The 23,190-nt window shown below is 51.1% G+C and overlaps 1 protein-coding gene across 2 annotated transcripts in view; it reads left to right on the top strand.

Moving 5' to 3' along the window:
- Positions 1–23,190, top strand: part of LOC144727219 (spectrin beta chain, non-erythrocytic 1-like) — a 166,128-nt gene that overhangs the window by 122,154 nt on the left and 20,784 nt on the right. For both annotated transcript variants that reach the window (XM_078605894.1, XM_078605895.1), the window contains 12 exons: positions 395–553; positions 1,239–1,355; positions 3,381–3,566; positions 4,992–5,145; positions 5,664–6,534; positions 8,248–8,385; positions 9,657–10,413; positions 15,515–15,717; positions 16,583–16,673; positions 17,617–17,766; positions 21,053–21,316; positions 22,264–22,488. In XM_078605894.1, the coding sequence (XP_078462020.1) occupies positions 395–553; positions 1,239–1,355; positions 3,381–3,566; positions 4,992–5,145; positions 5,664–6,534; positions 8,248–8,385; positions 9,657–10,413; positions 15,515–15,717; positions 16,583–16,673; positions 17,617–17,766; positions 21,053–21,316; positions 22,264–22,488 (3,315 nt within the window). The remainder of the gene's footprint in view (positions 1–394; positions 554–1,238; positions 1,356–3,380; positions 3,567–4,991; positions 5,146–5,663; positions 6,535–8,247; positions 8,386–9,656; positions 10,414–15,514; positions 15,718–16,582; positions 16,674–17,616; positions 17,767–21,052; positions 21,317–22,263; positions 22,489–23,190) is intronic.

Raw genomic sequence — 23,190 nt, 5'->3', positions numbered from 1 at the left:
TTCTTGGGTTCCTACACTATACACAGCTATACGTATGTTGAACTTCTTTCACACCGTACGTAGCCAACCGTGCTAATCGGAGGCGTGGGGGCAAGCACAACAAACTAAACACCTCCCTCGCCGTTAAAATAAATGTGCTAGAACAGCATGCTCAAGTCAGGCGCCCTGTGTGTGTGCTCATGTGCTCAAGTCGGGTGCTCTGTGTGTGTGTGCTCGCACGCTGAAGTCTGTGTGTGTGCTCGTGCGCTTGAGTCAGGCGCCCTGTGTGTGTGTGCTCGCACGCTTGAGTTGGACACCTTGTATGTGTGCTCGCACGCTTGAGACGGGCACCTTGTATGTGTGCTCGCACGCTTGAGACGGGCACCTTGTATGTGTGCTCACACGCTGCTTGCAGGCGTGGGAGCGGCTGGAGAAGGCGGAACACGAGCGCGAGCTGGCGCTGCGGGAGGAGCTCATCCGCCAGGAGAAGCTGGAGCAGCTGGCGCGCCGCTTCGACCGCAAGGCGGCGATGCGCGAGAGCTGGCTCACTGAGAACCAGTGTCTTGTGCTGCAGGTGAGCGGCGCGTTCACTCACAGGGGCTCCACTGTGCTCTCACGAGAGCCGGTGGGAGAGTCGGTGTCTCACTCACCGCGAGCCAGTCTGAGAGCCACCGTGAAAGCCAGCGTCTCACTCACTGAGAGCCAGTGTCTTACTCACAGGGCTCACTGCTACACTGGGCTAAGGAGGACACCGAGTCGCTCACAGTGCACAACAATGGACGGCTTTCCCATTTAAACAGCAGAGAGGAGCACAAGACAAAAACAAAGAGCCCTCCTATAGCCTTAACATACTGTAGGGGCAAGTGCTTTTAACGAGCACCTATGAAGGCCGGCACGACGTACGAGAGGGGGTGGGTGGCCAGCACCACGCCCGGCCGCCTTCACCTCCCTAGTGCCGAAGTTTATTGCACATCGCACTAGCTACTCATTTGAGGCTGAGTCAACCTAGGCGATTCCCAGGACCGTTAAGGTGGTTCTCTGCAACGCCACGGGCCAAGACGCACGCGTTCCGTTTGGCGAGCGCCGCTGCGGTGGCCCTGAGCGTGCGTGTGAGCGTACGCACGTGCGTGTGCGCGTACGAGCGTGCGTGTGCGCGTACGAGCGTGCGTGTGCGCGTACGCGCGTGCGTGTGCGCGTACGCGCGTGCGTGCGCTCCTTGTGCTGACGCTCGCGCTGACGACGGAGAGCTGCCGTTGCAGGACAACTTTGGGAGCGACCTGGCGGCCGTGGAGGCGGCGACCAAGAAGCACGAGGCAATCGAGACCGACATGGCCGCCTACGAGGAGCGCGTGCATGCCGTGCTGCACGTGGCCCAGGTAGGCCGCCCGGCGGCGATCCGATTGTTTAAGCGCTGCAAAGCTTTACAGCATTCTCATAGGCACATGCAAGTCACAGGGTTTGTTTATTTTATTTTTATTTTTGCTTCTGGCCTGTTTAAAGTAGTAATAATAATAATCGTAATTTCTATTTCATGAAGTGCCTTTCGTATGTATGTTGAAGTTCTTTCGCACCGTACGTAGCCAACCGTGCCAATATCTCAAGGCGCTGCACATGTCTCGCTTTTAAACTACACTCAAAACTAATGATGACATCCAATCTAAATACAGTAAAAGCTGATGATGATGACAATAATGACACCTCTACACGCGCTTTCGATAGAATGCAGACAATTATATGATGAAAGACAAAAGTGATAATTACACTCAGTACAGGTAACGTCCACTCAAGCCAACGAATATGAGTGGGTGTTTCAGGCTTGGTTTTATAGGTGCTGACAGAGTCACAATTCCTGACGTAGGGGGGCAGGATAGCAGCGTCTCTCCACGGGCTTGGCCGCACCGCAGCAGGATGCATGCTCGCCGCTTGGAGGCTGGCACAGAGACGAGTGGCCCCGAGTCCACGAAGTGTGAATTGCGATGGGGATAGAAGCGGAATGGCCCATAGTGGGTAGACGGTACAGATAGACATATAATACACAATGTGAGAAGATAGGTGTATTGCCTATCAGGTAAAAATCTGCAATGAGATTCACCGCTCTGATTCATTGGATGCCTGAAATATTGGAGAAAATAGAAGGGAAAAGGGAACATTTACAAATGATAAAATCACAACTCTCAGCTTGCATGAATCACTAACCAGCGAAACGATAGACTTCCGACACTTGTGTGTATCGCTTCGTAACGAAGGCTATTGTGATCTTCAACATCTCTCAGTTCCTTTCCACGTGCCCACATCTCCTGCCCAGCTGATCCATCTCTTTCCCCTCTTCTCTGACATTTACTCCCACGCAATCGTCACGGTTACGTCAGCTGACCTGCGTGTGACGTGCTCCGCTTGTTCCATCTATCCGCTGAACAGACTTCCTGCAGCTCCTGCTTTAAGCCGCTCTCCCCAGCGCCTCTTCATTCCTCCTCCTCCTGTCGCACCAGCTCAGACTATCAGTGCTCCTGTAGCACCACGTCTCAAACGCGTTTGTGAATCCAACTCTGGCCTTGCGGGTTGAGGCAGCGCGTTTGTGAACTTATCTCCTCCTAACCTCACCACCGCACAGCCGATAGTGCATGGCAAAAGCCTGAGAGGACATGTGCTCAGCCCGGAAGGCGGCCACACTTGGATGGTTGTGAGAACCTGGGTGCTAACAACAACAATAATAATAAATTGTTGAGATTTATAAGACTTCCTTCAACAATGGATCTCTTAGCACCGTGTATGTAAAGGAGGAAGAAATGAGTGATAAGTAACCGGGGGAGAGAAAGACTAAAGAGACAGAGAGAGAGACAGAGCAGGCTGGGTTAAACAGCTGGTGGAGCCTTCAGCTGGAACTTGAAGGTTTCCAACGACTACGAATTTATGACCTCCAGAGGTAGGGAATCCCAGAGCCTTGGTGCTGTACAGATAACTATTTATCTCACTATTTAACAATTTGTATTTATTTTAGCAGGTAAGGCCCACTGAGCTATACAGCTCTTTTTCAGAAGCCACCTGGCCACAAATGATAGCTCAACAAAGCAGCTTATCACGCAGACATTTATGGCAGCGAAATACTTTAAACGCACGTCGATTCTAAATATGGATGGAAAAACCAGAGGACCCGGAGAAAAATCCACGCCACCACGGGGAGAGAGACACGGAAACTCCAAATATACGGCACGCATCAGGGTCGGGATAAAACCCACGTCCTCCTCTCGCCGCCCGTGGCGCCCCCAACAACCCGGCGGTCTCCCCAGTGGCGAGGCCTGACGAGCGGCACGTTGAAGCGCGACAGTCGGCGCTGCTGCGCGCGAGTGACCCGTGGCTTGGGGGTGATGGGGCGGCATCCGTGCGGCGTTTCCTTTGCGCAGGAGCTGCAGGCCGAGAACTATCACGACGTGGCGCGCGTGGCGGCCCGTCGGGACAACGTCCTGCGGCTGTGGCGCTACCTGCAGGAGCTGCTGTGCGGGCGGCGTGCCCGCCTCGAGGCCAACCTGGCCCTGCAGAGAACGCTGCACGAGATGCTGCACCTGCTGCACAGCATGGAGGAGCTCAAGGTGAAGTCCCCGCGACCCGACAGTTCCAGCATTTCGGATTCTCGGCGCGCCTCTGGCCGTGCTCCACAGATGCTCCGCAGCTCAGGCCGGTTTTGCCAATGTGTGTGTGTGTTGAACTCCTTTCGCCCCGTACGTAGCCTACCGTGCTAATCATAGGTGCAGGGCAAGGATAACGCACTACGCATCTGTGTAAGTCTATGGGTCTCTGTGTGGTGAGTCTATGGGTCTCTCTGTATCTATGGGTCTCTATGTGATGAGTCTATGGCTCTGTGTGTGCTGAGTGTATGGGTCTCTGTGTGAGTGTTTGGGTGTTTGTGTGGTGAGTCTATGGTAATCTGTGTGAGTGTATTCGTCTGTGTGAGTCTTTCTGTGCATATTCAACTTCTATTGCACCGTATGTAGCCTACCGTGCTAATCGGAGGTGCCAAAGGCCTTGCCAGGATGATTTAAGTGGAGAAAGAAAGCCGGGCTGCCAACTTGAAGTTTTTAGGAATATATTTTGTAAGTGAAAGCGCTGTGGGACGGATTGAAGGCACTCTTGCGAATGAGACTCTCACCTGGCTAATCAAAAAAGAAGCATTTTTTGGCCATCATTCCCCAGACACTTTTTAAAGAAGAACGGAGCCATTCTGCAAAATGCCGTTCATATGAGCATCATTCACACTCCGTATAGAACCGATTCGGCCACTTACCATTGGAATGTGTGGGCGAGCGAGTGCGACCATGATCAGGATGTGAAATGATCAATCATGAGTTCCAAAAAGAATAATGCTTTCAAAAAAACATATATATGTAAACGTTCAAGCAATTGCTTCATTGAGATGAAAAATAAGGATAGGTTTTACCCTTTCTGGCAATAAAACAATAGGTATTAAGATGTTCAAACATGAAATAGATAAATTTTGCAAGGCATCAAGTCTGAATTAACCACACATACGTGTGGAAAACATGCAAACAAACTGTAATAATAAATGCATTGTGTTTTAAGCTGATTTGCCTACACCAGAGACAGCCTTCTTTATGGGCTAGTCCCACCAATGTGAGGCCCGAGAACGCCGAAAGGCAAAGAGTTCAAAGACGATGCGAGTATCAGAGACACCGAGTATAGCTTGGGTCTCGCAGCTATATCACGGGATACCTTCTTAGCAGTGTCCAAAATAATGAAAAATAATAATATATTTGACTGTTTCTGGCAATAACACAGATGTTCTAAACCAAATAGAAGCCTTTTGCCAGGCATCGAGTCTGCACTCACCACACACAGTACTTTTTGCATGTCTTGCAACAAACGTGCTCTGATAGTGTACGCTTTATCTTTCAAAATGATTGGCCTACACCAGAGAGACATTGTATTCGTCAAGCACGCACACGCGCCGCCTTGCTTTGTGCTGGGAAGGGGCTGACGCGCGTGGTGGCGCGGCGCAGGGGCGGCTGCTGTCGCAGGACTTTGGGAAGCACCTGCTGGGCGTGGACGACCTCCTGCAGAAGCACACGCTACTGGAGGCCGACGCGGCTGTCCTGGCCACGCGGGTCCACAACGTCACGGCCGCCGCTCGCAAGTTTGCCGAGAACAGCGACGGTGAGGACCGCGCGCCCCGTCCCGCCCTCCGCGTTGCAATCGCTCTCCGCCATGACGACCTTTGTAAGGTCACGCTCATCGCACGCTAAGTGCTTGCCACGATGCCTCGCTGATCTCGTCAAGGAGCATAAAGCATCACGCGGACTCCGGTCATCCTCGCAGCAGCGGTGGCTTTTGGCTCGCCGTCGAACAAAGACGGTCACCGCATCGCTCGCTTTCAGATGCGCTTTTGCGTCCATCTGGAACGCGCTCTTCCTTTCCGATATTAGGAAGCCACTGGAGCTATGGACTTTTAAATTATCTAGATTAAAAACTCATTTCTTTATAACTGCTTTGTGTGTTTAGTTTGTTGTCCTTCCCCCGCACCTCCGACAAAGCACGGCTGGCTACGTACGGTGCGAAAGAAATTAAACTTACATACGTAATAGACTTTTTTTTTTCACGCAAACATGACAAACGCCTGAATCCCCCAACCACTGTTTTACGTTGTGAATCTCCCGCGTGCGCTTGCCGTGCAGGTTACCAGGCGTGCGACCCGCAGGTGGTGAGCGCGCGGGTGGCCATGCTGGAGGGCTGCCTGGACGAGCTGCTGCGGCTGGCGGCCGAGCGGCGCGCCGGCCTGCTCGAGTCGCGCCGCCTCTGGAAGCTCGTCGGCGAAATCTCCGAGGAGGAGGCGTGGATCCGGGAGAAGGAGCGCATCTTGTCGTCGGACGACTTTGGCCGCGACCTCACCAGCATCGTCCGCCTGCTGAGCAAGCACCGCGCCCTCGAGGACGAGCTGCAGCACCGCGAGCAGCGCGTGCGGCAGGCCGTCGCCGACGGCCAGGGCATGGTCGAGCAGAGGCACTTCGCCGCGGATAAGATCGCCGAGAGAGCCGGCAACCTCCTGTCGCTCTGGTCCCAGCTGGGGCGGGCGGCCGCCTTGCGCAAGCTGCGCCTGGAGCAGGCCGCGAGCCTCTTCCAGTTCCTGGCCGACGCGGACGACACGGACGCGTGGACCATGGATCACTTCCGCCTCGTCTCCAGCAGCGACATCGGCCACGACGAGTTCTCCACGCAGGCCCTGGCCAAGAAGCACCGGGACATCGTCGAGGAGATCGGCAACTACGCGTCCGCGATCCATGGCCTGCAGGAGCAGGCCGACGCTCTGCCCGACGAGGTAGCCCGCTGCGGCGGGGTGAGCGAAAGGATGAGCAACACCAAGCAGCAGTATAGAGACCTGCTGCAGCTCGCTGCCCAGCGCAAGCAGCAGCTGGACGACGCCCTCGCGCTGTTCAAGCTCTTCAGCGAGGCGGACGCGTGCGAGCTGTGGATCGACGAAAAGCAGAAGTGGCTCGACCAGCTGGAGATACCGGACAAGCTGGAGGACCTCGAGGTCGTTCAGCACAGGTAGAGTGCACGCTGCCCATGTGGGCCTCGCCTACGGTTGGCTACGTACGGGGCAACATAAGGTCGACATTTCTGCATACATATGGTCATGCTCTTTCCCTTCGGCAGGTTTGAGCCAAATGTATCACAGTCACCAGTGGTGGAGACGTCACGATGTGCGTGGGTACACCGCCGACATTTTTCAGAATGTATAAACCAAAATAGGCGCCACACTGGTGAGATGTTAACTTCTTCGCCTGGTGTACAGGAGGTCGTTGGTGCGATCCCAAGCCTGACTACTGCTGTATATTTGGAGATTGCGTATCTCTCTCTCTCCCCGTGGTCGAGTGGATTTCTCTCCGAGTCCTCCGCTTTTTAAATCCTTTATATTAAGTTCGCGTGCTTGCTTGCTTGCGTGCTTGCTTGCTTGCTTCGGACCGTGCAAATCTTTCGGTCGTTTTTTAACCCACTTCCCGTGATCCAATCGAGCTGACATTTTCCACACAGACTCGTTGTGCCAGACAATTATTGTTCGTGAAAAAAAATTCCCAAAATTTTACACTTATTAGGCAAAATTTTTTTATTTTACATATATTCAAATAGAACGCATTCATGGCTTTGGCTGAACGTCAGAGTGTAAGAGCCCAGAGCGTAACCCCTCCACAGGCCGTGGCGGAGTAGCGCAGTTGGTAGCGCCCTCGCTTCCCATGCCAAAGGTCGCGGGATCGATCCCCGCGTCCTCCACAGGCGAATATATTTTTAAATCCTTTATATTAAGTTCGCTTGCTTGCTTAGGACCGTGCAAATCTTTCGCTCGTTTTTTAACCCACTTCCCGTGATCCAATCGAGCTGACATTTTCCACACAGACTCGTTGTGTGACAATTAATTTTCGTGAAAAAAAAATCCAAAATTTTACACTGTTTAGGGAAAACAAATTAAATATTTAATTACTAATTGCTTAATGGTGGCAGACAATCATCTGACGCATAGGTGGCAGCCATCTCAAGCCAGAGGACGAGAGGACTCTAGCCGCCACGTATATAAAGGATTTATAGTGAAAAACTTTGTTTTTACGGGTTTACTTGTTCCCTCCACACTTAGAATCAACATTTGGCTGCTATAAATGTCCACGTGATAAGCCACTTCGTTGAGCTATCATTTGGGTGGCCAGGTCACTTCTAAAAAGATCTACATAGCCCAGTGGGGCCTTACTTGGTTAAATAAAAAAATTGTTGTGATAGTTTTAAAGCCACGCGAGTGAACTTGGGCTGCCGGAGGATTGGTCGGTATCGCTACATTCCCGTCTCGACAACCCTCGTCCGTCACTGCGTTACCGCTGTTCATGGTCATCTTTGATCGCTTCACCCTGCTGTGGTACCGATATTAAACATCCAATAGTTCACGGCCTTTATTAATCTGCTACTGGATGAAGGCCTTCTTCCCGTGTCTTTCGGTCATGGGGATTGTTTGACCATACTTTACCGTTATGATCGGTGCAGGGTGCCAAACGTTGGCCAGGACCGGTTTAGATATCACCGATGTCCGCTGTTCATGGGAATAAACTCAGTTCGTCAAGCTCATAGGGCAGTGCACGATGTATGTACGTTGAACTTTTTTCCCTTGACTGTGCTACCGATCCACCGTCAATCTTAATCTTTAATCCGTGGACGTTTCGGCCCGTCGTGTGCACGTGTCGACAAAGTGTGGATCACTCTCCTTTCTGTTTTCCACAGATTTGAGGGCCTTGAGCCTGAGATGAGTGCCCAGGATTCTCGGATCGGGGTGGTGAACGGAGTGGCCGAGCATCTGATCAGGGACGGACATCCGAGCGAGACGGCGATCCACGCCAAGAGAGACAACCTCAACAGCAGGTGGACGGCCGCCCCCCTCCCCCCCCTCCCAAGAGGCATTGTGTGTATAGCGCCACGGTGGCTAAGAGATGTTCACGACCTCGTCTGTTATACAAGAGGTCGTGGATTCGATTCCGATCGTGACCGCCTGCTGTATATTTGGAGTTTGCGTCTCTCTCTCTCTCTCTGCCCGTGGTCGCGTGGATTTTTTCTCCGGGTCCTCTGGTTTTTCCCTCCACGTTTAGAATAAATGTGCATTTTGAGTATTTGGCTGCTATCAATTTCCATGCGATAAGCCACTTTGTTCAGCTGTCATTTGCGATAGCCAGGTCACTTCTGAAAAAGAGCTGGATAGCTCAGTGGGCCTTACCTGGCAAAATAAAAATGTTTCTATAATTTTTCACATTTCTGTCCACCGGCCACGTGGTATAGCAGCAGTAGATTGTTTATGAATACATTCATGCAGTTGCAAAGGAGTTATATGGGACCTTTTTGCGAGTATTCAAAATGATGAAAAAACAGAATAGGTTTTACCCTTTCTGCCAATAAAACATAATTTAGCATCCTGGCAAAAAGGTATCTCGTAGATGTGACTGCTCGCCCCGAGCTCTCCATGTCTCTGATACTTGCATTGTCTTGGTGCTGTTCGCCTTGTGGCGTTCTCTGGTCTGACACGAGGCCATGAAGAAGGCTGTCTCTGGTGTAGGCCAATCAGTTTCAAACACAATGCATACATTATCATATCATGTTTGTTGGCATGTTTTGCCACAAATATGCATGGTCAGTGCAGACTTGATGCCTTACAAATAGGTTATCTATTTGGTGTTTGAACATCTTAACACAACTGCAGTTTTATTGCAGTTGTGTAAAACTTATTCTTATTTTTCATCGATTATATGTCCTGTTCACAAAAGCACATGCGTACTTTTTCAAGTTCATGCCACTGACCGTTTACACTCTAAACTTAAACCACTGCCCAAGTGGCCGCGTGGCGATCGGGAGGTTTGCGATTTCACATCTTGGTTGGGAGTTGACATCATTCGTCCGGGGGATCGATACCCGTGAGTATCGCTTTTTTGCAGGACATCAACCATAGTGGGTGTTGTCCTACTTTTATGCTCACCCCCTTTTCCATTGAAATGTGGACTTTCCGGCACTGACTCTGCACGGCTGTAAACAACGGATGAGCACAAATCCTTCAGTACTCGTTTGAACGGAAAATCACTTCGACCTTTGTCTCTTTACATCCAAGTGTCAACTGCGACCGCGTTAAAACCCCTTTTGTCCCGCAGGTGGGATGTCTTCCGAAAGCACGTGGCCCAGAAGAAGGAGGCCCTCCTGTCGGCCCTGAGCATACAGAACTACCACCTGGAGTGCCGAGAAACCAACTCGTGGATCCAAGACAAGATCAAGCTGGTCGCGTCGACGCAGGACCTCGGCAACGACCTGGCGGGAGTGATGGCGTTGCAGCGGAAGCTGTTCGGCATCGAACGCGACCTGGCCGCCATCGGGGGCAAGCTGCAGGAGCTGCGCGGGGAAGCCGGGGCGCTCGCCTCGCGGCACCCCGAGCAGGCGCCGGCCATCCTCGGCCAGCTGGAGGCGGTGGACGGGGTGTGGGGCGACCTCGCGGGGACGCTGCAGCGTCGCGAAGAGTCGCTCGGCGAAGCTCGCAAGCTGCAGAACTTCCTGCGCGACGTCGACTCCTTCCAGGGCTGGCTGTCCGGCGCCCAGATGGCCGTGGCCTCGGAGGAGCTGCCCAGCAGCCTGCCCGCCGCCGAGACCCTGCTGGTGCAGCACGGGGCCATTAAAACCGACGTCGACAACCACCAGGACGACTACCAGAAGATCCGCGGCGTCGGCGATGACGTGACCCGAGGGGAAACGGACGCGCAGCACGTGTTCCTCCAGCAGCGGCTGCAGGCTCTGGACGGCGGGTGGAAGGATTTGCACCGCATGTGGGACAATCGGCGCGATGTCCTCGCCCAGGCGCACGGCTACCAAACCTTCCTGCGAGACGCCAGCCAGGCCGACAGCTTCCTCACCAACCAGGTGCGTGGCGCCGCTGCTGGTGCTGCTGCTGGTGCTGCTGCTGCTGGTGCTGCTGCTGGTGCTGCTGCTGCTTCTGCTCCTGGTGCTGGTGCTGCTGCTGGTGCTGCTGCTCCTGGTGCTGGTGCTGGTGCTGCTGCTGCTGGTGCTGCTGTACTGCTGCTGGTACTCCTGGTGCTGCTGCTGGTGCTGCTGCTGCTGCTGCTGGTGGTGCTGGTGCTGGTGCTGCAGGTGCTACTACTGCTGCTGCTGGTGCTGCTGCTGGTGCTGCTGGTGCTGCTGTCGCGCGGACTCTGATGGTTGTTGTCACACTGACGTTTTTCGCAAACTCTGTTTTTAGCTGACCGCTAGAACTTGATGATATATGGGCCTCCTAACCGTCACACTTGTTCATCTTGACTTGACTATCGCTTGTGACAGCTCCATAACGACCGTCCACGCGGCTCAGCGGGCGAGCGAGCAGCTCGCAATCGCAAGGTTGCGAGTTCATCTTCCATCTTCCCTCCAGAGTTGCTAACGTGACTACCTCTGTGTGGGAAAGTAGTTGTCCGATGGAGAGACTCACCCCTGCCATAGGAATAGGGAATTTTCCGCCACCGCGCCAATGCTAATTTAAGCAAGTAAATCGCGCTGACTTTGGTCATTGCGTTGTCATGTCTTACTCGTGTTTCTGTCTGTATGTCTGTCTATCTATCTGTTTGCCTTCCGTTCATTGTTCAAACCTGCCCATTGGTACTAAATTCTCGGTCGACTTCTCCTGTCGGTCCATCTCATTCGACTCCCTTAGGTTACGTCTGCTCGGCACGTCAGGCACGATGTGTATACACCGAAGCGACGCTGATCTATAGCTACAGGGGTTTGCTGGCCCTGCATTGTTCTCTCGTCCAGTCTTGGTGCTATCCCATGGGAAATGGAATGTCCTTCTTGTCATAAAATGCGTCCTTTGAACAATTGCAGATTATTGGTGTTGTTTATGCACCAATCTGACTACACACAGCCCGTGATGACGGTGTGTGTGTGTGCTCCCAGGAGTATGTGTTGTTACTACGTGTCACTGTGACTACACGTGTCACCGTGAAGATGAAGTGTGTGTGTTACTGTGTGTCTCTGTGATGACGATGGTGTGTGTGTGTTACTGTGTGTCTCTGTGATGATGATGGTGTGTGTGTGTTACTGTGTGTCTCTGTGATGGTGACGGTGTGTGTGTGTTACTGTGTGTCTCTGTGATTATGATGGTGTGTGTGTGTTACTGTGTGTCTCTGTGATGGTGACGGTGTGTGTGTGTTACTGTGTGTCTCTGTGATGATGACGGTGTGTGTGTGTGTGTTACTGTGTGTCACTGTGATGATGGCGGTGTGTGTGTGTGTGTTAATGTGTGTCTCTGTGATAGTGACGGTGTGTGTGTGTTACTGTGTGTCTCTGTGATGATGACGGTGTGTGTGTGTGTGTTACTGTGTATCTCTGTGATGGTGACGGTATGTGTGTGTTACTATGTGTCTCTGTGATGATGACGTGTGTGTGTGTGTTAATGTGTGGCTCTGTGATGGTGACAGTGTGTGTGTGTTACTATGTGTCTCTGTGATGATGACGGTGTGTGTGTGTGTTACTGTGAGTCTCTGTGATGATGACGGTGTGTGTGTGTGTGTTACTGTATGTCTCTGTGATGATGACGGTGTGTGTGTTACTGTGTGTCTCTGTGATGATGACTGTGTGTGTTACTGTGTGTCTCTGTGATGATGACGGTGTGTCTGTGTGTGTGTGTTACTGTGTGTCACTATGATGATGACTGTGTGTGTGTTACTGTGTATCTCTGTGATGATGATGGTGTGTGTGTGTGTTACTGTGTGTCTCTGTATTGATGACGGTGTGTGTGTGTTACTGTGTGTCTCTGTAATGATGACTGTGTGTGTGTGTGTTACTGTGTGTGTCTGTGATGGTGACGGTGTGTGTGTTACTGTGTGTCTCTGTGATGATGACGGTGTGTGTATGTGTGTTACTGTGATGATGACGGTGTGTGTGTGTTACTGTGTGTCTCTGTGATGACTGTGTGTGTGTTATTGTGTGTCTCTGTGATGATGACTGTGTGTGTGTGTATTACTGTGTGTCTCTGATGATGACTGTGTGTGTGTTACTGTGTGTCTCTGTAATGATGACGGTGTGTGTTACTGTGTGTCTCTGTGATGATGGCAGTATGTGTGTGTGTTACTGTGTGTCTCTGTGATGATGACGGTGTGTCTGTGTGTGTGTGTTACTGTGTGTCACTATGATGATGACTCTGTGTGTGTTACTGTGTGTCTCTGTGATGATGACGGTGTGTGTGTGTGTGTTACTGTGTGTCTCTGTATTGATGACGGTGTGTGTGTGTTACTGTGTGTCTCTGTGATGATGACTGTGTGTGTGTGTGTTACTGTGTGTCTCTGTGATGGTGACGGTGTGTGTGTATTACTGTGTGTCTCTGTGATGATGACGGTGTGTGTGTGTGTTACTGTGTATCTCTGTGATGGTGATGGTGTGTGTGTGTTACTATGTGTCTTTGTGATGATGACGGTGTGTGTGTGTTACTGTGTGTCTCTGTGATGGTGACTGTGTGTGTGTTACTGTGTGTCTCTGTGATGGTGACGGTGTGTGTGTGTGTTACTGTGTGTCTCTGTGATGATGACGGTGTGTGTGTGTGTTTCTGTGATGGTGACGGTGTGTGTGTGTGTTACTGTGTGTCTATGTGATGATGACGGTGTGTCTGTGTGTGTGAGTTACTGTGTGTCAGTATGATGATGACTGTGTGTGTGTTACTGTGTGTCTCTGTGATGATGACGGTGTGTGTGTGTTACTCTGTGTCTCTGTGATGATGACGGTGTGTGTGTGTTACTGTGTGTCTCTGTGATCATGACTGTGTGTGTGTGTGTGTGTTACTGTGTGTCACTGTGATGATGACGATGTGTGTGTGTGTGTTACTGTGTGTCTCTGTGATGGTGACGGTGTGTGTGTGTGTTACTGTGTGTCTCTGTGATGATGACGGTGTGTGTGTGTGTTGCTGTGTGTCTCTGTGATGATGACTGTGTGTGTGTATTACTGTGTGTCTCTGTGATGATGACGGTGTGTGTGTGTGTTGCTGTGTGTCTCTGTGATGATGACTGTGTGTGTGTATTACTGTGTATCTCTGTGATGATGACGGTGTGTGTGTGTGTTACTGTGTGTCTCTGTGATGATGATGGTGTGTGTGTGTGTTACTGTGTGTCACTGTGATGATGACGGTGTGTGTGTGTTACTGTGTGTCTCTGTGATGATGACGGTGTGTGTGTGTGTTACTGTATGTCTCTGTGATGATGACGGTGCGTGTGTGTTACTGTGTGTCTCTGTGATGATGACTGTGTGTGTGTATTACTTTGTGTCTCTGTGATGGTGACGGTGTGTGTGTGTTACTGTTTGTCTTTGTGATGATGACGGTGTGTGTGTGTTACTGTGTGTCTCTGTGATGATGACTGTGTGTCTCTGTGATGATGAAGGTGTGTGTGTGTTACTGTGTGTCTCTGTGATGATGACGGTGTGTGTGTTACTGTGTGTCTCTGTGATGATGACGGTGTGTGTGTTACTGTGTGTCACTGTGATGATGACTGTGTGTGTGTCTGTTACTGTGTGTCTCTGTGATGATGAGGGTGTGTGTGTGTGTTACTGTGTGTCTCTGTGATGATGACGGTGTGTGTGTGTGTGTGTTACTGTGTGTCTCTGTGATGATGACGGTGTGCGTGTGTGTTACTGTGTCTCTGTGATGATGACTTTGTGTGTGTGTGTCACTGTGTGTCTCTGTGGTGATGATGACGATGTGTGTGTGTGTTACTGTGTGTCTCTGTGATGATGACGGTGTGTGTGTGTGTGTGTGTGTACTGTGTGTTTCTGTGATGATGACGGTGTGTGTGTGTTACTGTGTGTCTCTGTGATGATGACGGTGTGTGTGTGTGTTACTGTGTGTCTCTGTGATGATGACGGTGTGTGTGTGTTACTGTGTGTCTCTGTGTGGAGAGAGTGGAGAGTTTCCCATACCTGGGCAGTGTGCTTATGACCGGCTCCAGTTTAACATCAGAGGTCTCACTCCGAATCAGTCGAGCGGCAATATCTTTTCATCGGTTGCGTAACGCTGTGTGGAAGCTACCTGGTCTGTCGCTCCGCACGAAGCTTCAGGTCTTCTCGGCCACGGTCATTCCCTCCCTTCTCTACGCTTGCGAAACGTGGACCCCCCTAATGGAGCATCTTCGCCGGTTGGAAACATTTAGGCTGGCCTGCCTATGATCCATCATGGGTTTAACCAGGCTGGATTGTGTGAGGAGCTCACAAATCCTTGAAAGACCTGGGCAAAGTCACATCGGTGAGCTCCTCCGGCAGGCAAGGCTGCGTTGGCTGGGTCATGTAGCCCGCATGCCCAGCCACCGCATGCCTAAACAGCTTTTGTTCGGCCGGATCGAGGGGGCTAAACGGGCGCGGCACGGGCTAGAGAAGAGATGGAGTGAAGTGGTACAGGAGGACGTGGAGCTGAGTGGACTTGCCGATGACTGGTACCAGCGGTGTCAAGATCGGCCTCAGTGGAGGAGGCTCGTGAAGGACGCTACTGGGCAGTTGGAGGCAGTCGCCCTACAACAACAACGGAGGGCGGAGGAGCGACGCTCACAACAACGAGCGGAGCGCCGGGTGGCTAAAGCACAGCAAGTTGGTACAGTAGGGGGCAAAGGTGGTGCATCAGCCAGTCATCTCGGTCATCTCGGTCAGTCGACCCGTGGCACCTGCTGGGTCTGCCCCGTGACCTCCTGCCAGCGGGCGTTCGACACTTCACGTGGCCTCAAGGTGCACTTGGCCTGGCACAAGCGTCGTGGTGACGTCACCGCCACTTAGTGGCGAATGGCGGTTATTGTTGTTGTCTCTGTGATGATGACGGTGTGTGTGTGTTACTGTGTGTCTCTGTGATGATGATGACGGTGTGTGTGTGTGTGTGTGTTACTGTGTGTCTCTGTGATGATAACGGTGTGTGTGTTACTGTGTGTCTCTGTGATGATAACGGTGTGTGTGTTACTGTGTGTCTCTGTGATGATGACTGTGTGTGTGTGTGTGCTCCCAGGAGTACGTGTTATCCCACACCGAGAAGCCGGCCTCCCTGGAAGGCGCCGAGGCGGCGATCCGCAAGCACGAGGACTTCCTCTCGTCGATGGAGGCCAACCGCGACCGGATAAACGGCGTCGTCGCGTCCGGAAAAAATCTGGTCATGGCAGGAAATGCACACGCGGACAAGATCCAGGAGCGTGTGGACAACATCACGGACCGGTACGCTCCACCTGTGCTGGAATCAGAATCGGGGATCTTTATTCATCCTGGAGGAGGAGGAGTAGCTTTGGGGGAAGCTATGAATCGCTTTTTCACAGATGTCCAGTCAGGGGCCCCAGAGGGGAGGCAATGCCCTGCCCAAACTGGGCAAAATAATATTTTTTTATTTTCAGTAGTTTACGATAAAGATTTTTTTAAATCATTAATTATATGCACCCACGATTCCTAATGTGAGGGACAAAGCGAAGCCCTGCCCCCCCCCCCCCTTCTCTCCCACAGATAGAAGTCAAACTCTGCCTGTTAGAGTAAGATAGAGAAAAGTTAAGCAAGTCACTAAAATATGAATAAACATTAATACAGCATGCAAGTACAAATTTTACTCGCACATAAATTCCAAGTGCAAGCTTGGGCACGGCATAAAAATAAAAATAACAATCCAAGACCATTTGTTCATAAATCTTTCGCTTAAAAACAAACAAAAAATATATTAAATATTACAGCAACTACGATAATACCACGACAAGGTAGCTACCGATTGTCCAGCTCACCGATGACGGTCACCGATGATTGCAACACACACAAAAATGGTCACCTTGGATTAAGCGAAGCAACGGCATTTTTTAAATAAAACATCCAACGGTCATGTAAATATCAATTTGACCGTCACATAACAGAAATATCGATAGCATATGGCAGATTGAGCTGGAAAGTGGTGGCCTCTGCTACCGAAACCAGAGGTACAGTGAGCACGAAGCTCGTAGGTCTGAGTTAAACTGTGTCGATCTGTCGCTCTCCCAGAGCCCACGCCGCATGGGGAAGCGAAACGGAGTGGTGACTCTCACCCCCCCCTTGTCGTCGCTTGCAGGCACGCGAAGAACCAGGATACTGCCAGGGGACTTCAGTTCCTCCTCAAGGACAACAGGGACCTGCAGAAGTTCTTGCAAGACTGCCAGGAGGTGACGAGTCACAATCAACTCACGCTCAACGTTGGTCTTAGTCCTGTAGGTTTCATTAAAACAAAATACAGAGGGATTGCTCATGTGTGGCCTTTCCAGTCGCTCCACAACTTAATCAGAGAAGTACGTGCTGTCACTGTGTCACACTGACTACAGTGATCCGTGATGACGGTGTGTGTGCTCCAGGAATACATGCTGTCACTATGTGTTACCTTAACTACACGTGATCCGTGATGATGGTGTGTGTGCTCCAGGAGTATGTGCTGTTACAATGTGTCACTGTGACTACACGTGGTCCGTGATGATTACCAACTCGCGCATCAAGCAGAGTGTAACGTTGGTCATCGTTCTGTAGGTTTCATGAAAAAAAAACTACACAGGAATTGCTCAAGCCGCTCACAACTTAATCAGAAGTAAATACATACGTTAAAAGAGCCTGAATAAACACATTGTGTGGCATCTCACATGGTGTAGTTTCCTTTCAAGCAGGTCGTGGGTGCGGTGGTTCTTCAGTGCTATGCTTGGAAGATAAAACGTTGATGCTGTGATCACGCGTACATGATGTGCGCATGCACATTGAACTTCTTTTGCACCGTGCGTAGGCAACCGTGCTGATCGGAGGTGCGGAACGATTGTGGAGGCAAACGGTTGGTTCAATCCCGGCAGCCGCCCCGCTTGATTCTGCGCGTGAATTCGAACGTAAAATACCGCGGCGCGAGTCCCAGGGCCCGTGACGCTGTTCGACAACGAGCAGGGCCACGGCGCTCCGGCATCGCGGTCCGAGTTTGCAAAACGAGTAAAGATCGCTCACAAACTGGCCCCGTCGGGCAAAGCCCCGGCAGCAGGCGCCTCGGCGATAGCCGCGCGATGTGAGAATGGCGCGAGCAACGCCAGCGTCTCTGACGCCGTGCGCCGCGACGCAACTGTGACGTGTGCGGAGCAGCTGAGGCTGTGGATCAGCGAGAAGATGGTGACCGCGAGCGACGCGTCACCCTGCGGCGAGGCGCGAGGCCTGCACAGCAAGTGGCTCAAGCACCAGGCCTTCATGGCGGAGCTCGCTTCCAACCAGGAGTGGCTGCACAACGTCAAAGAGGTGTGTGTGTGTGTGCGGGCGCGCCGGCAGTGTCTGGGCGGCTAGCGCGGCTCGCGGAGGAAGAAGGAGACTTGGCTCTCGTTTCGCTCTGACGCTCGCACGCTCTGACGCTCGCACGCGCGTGCGTGATCCTTTATGAGGCAGCAGCGTCGCTCGCTGCTGCTTCTCGCTCTGTCTGTCTCTGCCTCCACCGCACGCCTGCGTCGTCACTTCGTTTAATTGGTCTCACCAGTCTGGTGTTTTCATGAGTCCTTGTTTAGTCACTTGGAATGAATCACTCTTTTGGAGGATAAAAAAAACGAATCTACATTGGGTGCCTTTATGTCAATGTAGGTGCTCGAGTCTAATTACAAATACGAAGGGGACATCACAGCGGTACACTCCGCTGCTCCTGAAGCAGTTTTTATCTGGGCTTGACCACCTGGATGTGAAATGGTAGTTGTTGCTCTGCTTCTACATCAGCAGCCGTACGACAGAAGAAGAAGAAGACTGAGTGTGTTTGAACGATATCAAATAAGCTCAGCGACATCCATTATTCCTTTTTACACTTTAAATTACTCGTTTTTGGACATATAATAACAATAATAAGACAAATTAAACATTTTGACAATTCACTTGAGGATAAATGACTATTTGACCATACTTCACTACGCTAGTCAGTGCGAGTTGATGAAGGGGAGGCCCAGGCGTTGTTCAGATATCACTCGAAGCCATGGCCGGGAATCGATCTCAGGTCACCGGAGTTGTAGTGCAGTGCACTAACCACTGTGCCACTCCTCCCCCTTCTGGTATATGAATGCAGGGAATTGACCCTGTGCTTTGTTCATTATCTCTTGGAGTTGTACCAGTCTTTGTTATGGGCATGAGTAATGCATCATCATATGTGCTTTGGATGGATCCGGCCGGGGTTCCCACTTGGCAGCAACTCCCCTAATCCATCTGTGTGGCGCTTTGAGTGGTATTCCTCTTTGCAATGCGGTGGGTTATATTTTTCGGTCGGTAATGGATCTGCCACCCATATGCCGAATAGAAATGCAGGGTCTTGAGACACAGTGAGGCTTTCCTGCATAAATGAAGAGCTTTACTTGACTTAAAGCTTTCGTTACTGCTGGAATTCATATTGGGTCTTTCGGTAAAGTAAAGTCACGTAGATAGGTTAAAAGAAAATAACAAAAAATAACAAAACTAGGACGTTTCGATCGCTTGTATTGCGATCAGGAAGACGACCACTTGTGTTGCGATCGAAATGTCGTAGTTTTTTTTTGTTATTTTCTTTGAACCTATCTACGTGACTTTACCGAAAGACCCAAGAATATGAAGAGCTTTCCTATTATGATTTTTTATTCGCTCATCAAGCGAAAGCTGATACTTGGTTAAGCCAAGTCTCTTTTGTCGATTTGTGCAACAAAAACACAAAAGCTTCTGTTAAAACATGCACGTGCAAAGCCCACCTTTCAGATACGAGGTGTAATTGAATGTCACTGATTCAGTTGTAGTAGGGTGGAGTTAGAGGCCTACATTAAATAGAAGGCCTTTTTTTTTTCCCTGGTGCTGACAGAAGTGGCGTCATCAGCCACGGTCAGGTTGAGGTGCACATGGGAGCCCCACTCTATAGAGGCCCTGCTGCTGCTGTTGGTGTCTGCAGCTCAACAGATGAACAACGTGCGAGCACCAGGATAAAAAGGCCTTTTTGCCCACATAGGCCTCTTAACTCACCCTGCTATATTAGTATAGCAATGATGTGCTGCTTGCTGCAATTCTCTACCCTAACCCTTTGAGATGTCCTCGAGCACGCGCGTACTAATGCTCTTCACAATCTCCTCTTGTACCTCCTGACTGCTTTCCTACGGCAGAAGTAACATCCACTCAGTCTTTTCTCTGCCCACGACACTCTGTCGTCTCTGCACGTAAGTCTCTTGTTTTCCTTGCCATCACAGACAGGTGCACATTCTGTGAGTGTGATCTCGATCCCAAAAGTACGCGTACGATTAACACGTGAACGACGCTAACATACCTGTGAACCTCTTATCAGTGCCTACCTTATTATTACAGACCAATTCAGACCTTATTGGTCACCCTGTGCCCTTATACATCTCAATGTTCATCCTACAAAGTCCCATCACAAGGGAGAAACACAAACAAATAGACAAAAAAAATGTTTGCCTCTATTGAAACGGCTGTACGCCGTATGGATCTGAAAACTCAATTTTCCTGTACAAAAATACGAGTAAACCTTATGGGTTGACAGGAATGCGCTTATGTAGTCTGAGCATTTTAAGTTATCTCTGGGGACGTGTGTAGTTGGAGTAAATTGTGAATGCTTTACACGATTGTAAATGAGTTAGAGGATATGTCCTGTTCTCAAAAGCACGTGATTACTTTTTAAAGTTTAAGCCACTTTCCATTTACACTTTAAACTTAAGCCACTGACCTAGTGGCCGGGTGGCTCGGCCGTAGAGCGAGCGGCTCGCAATTGCGAGGTTGCGATTTCAAATCCTTGTTTGTGGTTGCCTCAGCCCATCATCCCTCCGGAGTCGACAAAATTACTACCACTTTGTGGCTAAGTTAACAGTGGTTGTCCTATGGATAGTAGACTTGCCCTCGCTATAGGAATGTGGAGTTCCAAACATTGGCTACTGGCTGTGAACAGGAGAGTGGTCCCAATGCCTCAATGGTCATTTGTGGCGCCACGGTAACAAGATGTTAACTACCTCGCCTAGTATGCAGGAGGTCGTGCGTTCAATCCCGACCCTGACGCCTGCTGTATATTTGGAGTTTGCATGTTCTCCCCGTGGTCGTGTGGATTATTATCCAGATCTTCTGGTTTTTCTATCCACATTTAAAAACATGCGTTTCGAGTATTTGGCTGCTATAAATTTCCACGTGATAAGTCACTTGGTTGAGCTATCATTTGTGACCAGGTCGCTTCTGAAAAAAGGGCGACATAGCTTAGTGGGCCTTACCTGGTAAAATAAAAATTGTTTAATTTTATAGTTTTGTTAAATTTTAGCAGGAAATCGATTTGACTTTTTACATACAAAATACCAAGGGCCTTGTTACTTTGTGGAGCAGTGGAGCTTCTGCCTAGTCCCAGCGGCGTGCATATCACGATGCCGGAGGCTGCAGCTGCTATAATTATATCGAGCGCCGGCATGCATCGATGGGCACCGCCGGTGGACGCGACAACATCGGAAGTCGAATTACAAAGCCGGCCTAAATCGAGAAAGCCTGCTCAAGCTAGCCCGGCTCGCCTGCTCACGCGTCAATGTTACCCCCGCTGCGGCAGGCCGGCGCCGTGCTGGTGCAGCAGCAGCCCGGCGCAGCCCCCCTGGTGCAGGAGAAGCTGGGAGAGCTGCAGGCGCTATGGCGCCAGCTCGAGAGCTGCACGCAGCACAAGGCCGAGGAGCTGTTCGACGCGAACCGCACGGAGCTGCTCGCGCAGAGCTGCTCGACGCTCGATAACTGGCTGGGGGACGTGGAGAACCAGCTGCAGTCGGACGACTACGGGCAGGACCTCACCAGCGTCAACATCCTCCTCAACAAGCAACAGGTGCGCACATCTTCCAACTAGGGCCGCCAGCCGTTCCCGTGCGGACACGAAGCCGGATGCATCTCTAAGTGAGCACGAGGTGTGTGTTGTCAGAACTGTGCAGTTCACTGCTATGAAGCTCAACACAACCCCCCGTACTGGACCTCGGTGCAAATGAAATTAGCTGCCACCTGCATTTGGATCGTGTTTTGTACATGTGTTGAACTTGTTTGGCACCATACGTAGCCAACCGTGCTAATTGGAGGTGCGGAGAAGGACAACAAACTAAACACAAAGCGGTTCTAAAGAAATGAGTTTGTCCAAACCTGGACAAGTTGGTAACAATGTTTTTGACAAGCGTGGCATCGTCGCCGTTTTGTAATTAGTACCAATACATTCTGGCCTGCTTTGATTAACACGTACGTTTTCACACAGCAGCTGCTGCCTACCGTTAGAGTGGAGTTTTCTGGGTTGGGCTGCGAGTTGAGCATTTCTCCTCTCAAGTGTTTTGCCACGCACATAACGATGCATTTTGGAAGGAGGCAGTGACCGCAATCCAACAACAACGGAGGGCAGAGGAGCGACGCTCACAACAACGAGCGGAGCACCGAGTGGCTAAAACACAGCAAGTTGGCACAGTAGGGGGCACAGGTGGTGTATTGGCCAGTCGTCTCAGTCATTCGACACATTGCACCTGGGTCCGCCCCGTGACCTCCTGCCAGCGGGCGTTCGACACTTCACGTGGTCTCAACGTGCACATAGCCTGGCACAGGCACTGTGGTGACGTCACCGCCTTGTGATGCTCAGTCAGAAATCGCTCGTCTGATGAGTCCGCAAACTTGCACGGCAAATTAAGTGCGAACGCTCGGGGAGATTCCCTTAATCCAACCCACAGGAGTGCGCAGAGCTGGAGAGGGTCGTGCTTGTCTGACTAACAGCGGCCCCGTGTGCGTCTCGTCGGAATCCAGCTGCTGGAGAAGCAGGTGGAGGTGCGTGCCAAGGAGGCGGAGGATCTGTCCGGCCAGGCCGAAGCGTTGCAACGCGAGGGCAAGGGCGGCCCCGAGGTGGCCGGCCAGCGGCACGCGCTGGAGCGGCGGGTGCACCACGTGGCCGGGCCGCTGGCGCAGCGGCGGGAGCGGCTGCTCGCCTCCAAGGAGGGCTTTCAGTTCAACAGAGACCTGGAGGACGAGATGGTGAGCGCTGCAGCTCCTGCGCTCCCCCCCCCCCCCCACGTGAATGTGTTCCGGCGCCGGCAACTTGAGACGCGAGGGTCGGTGTGCGGCCGTGGGTGTTCACGAGCAGGCCCCGCAGAAGAAGACATTGTACAAACCCCAGCAGGCAAGCTTGTGGCAGGGCCCCATGTGATGCGTACGCACCAGGGTGAGGGGTCACGAGTGGGTTATGGGATGTTGCGAAGCCCACAGTGATGGATAAAGAATGGAGGGAGAATCTAAAAAAATAGTGTTTTGTACTAAAGATGATTTACGAAAGTTATCAACAGAAGGTGTATATTGGATCAATTGCTTATGCGGTAAGTGTTATATTGGACAGACGGGACGTAACATTAGCGTAAGAATAAAAGAACACCAAAGGAACATTACATTCTCCCAAACACAGCTGTCAGCAGTGGCAGAGCATGCTTGCCAACAAGGACATTCAATTGATTTTGATAACGTTGAAGTGTTATGCAGAACTAATTATTACTGGCCAAGACTAGTTCGAGAATCAATTGAAATTGAGAAGAATTCATATAATTTCAATCGCTGTTATAGCTATAAACTCAGCGCAGCCTGGCAGCGTATTATTAAGTGATACACGACACATTGCAATTCCTTACAGGTGAGTCACATGCTAAGTAGCTGATTACTGATCTTATTACATAATTAATTCACCCC

This window comes from Lampetra planeri, chromosome 25 (assembly GCF_965212315.1).
Source record: "Lampetra planeri chromosome 25, kcLamPlan1.2.h2, whole genome shotgun sequence".
Lineage (NCBI taxonomy): Eukaryota > Metazoa > Chordata > Hyperoartia > Petromyzontiformes > Petromyzontidae > Lampetra > Lampetra planeri.
Note: the sequence above shows the minus strand (reverse complement) of the source record. Positions and strands in the feature narration are given on the sequence as shown.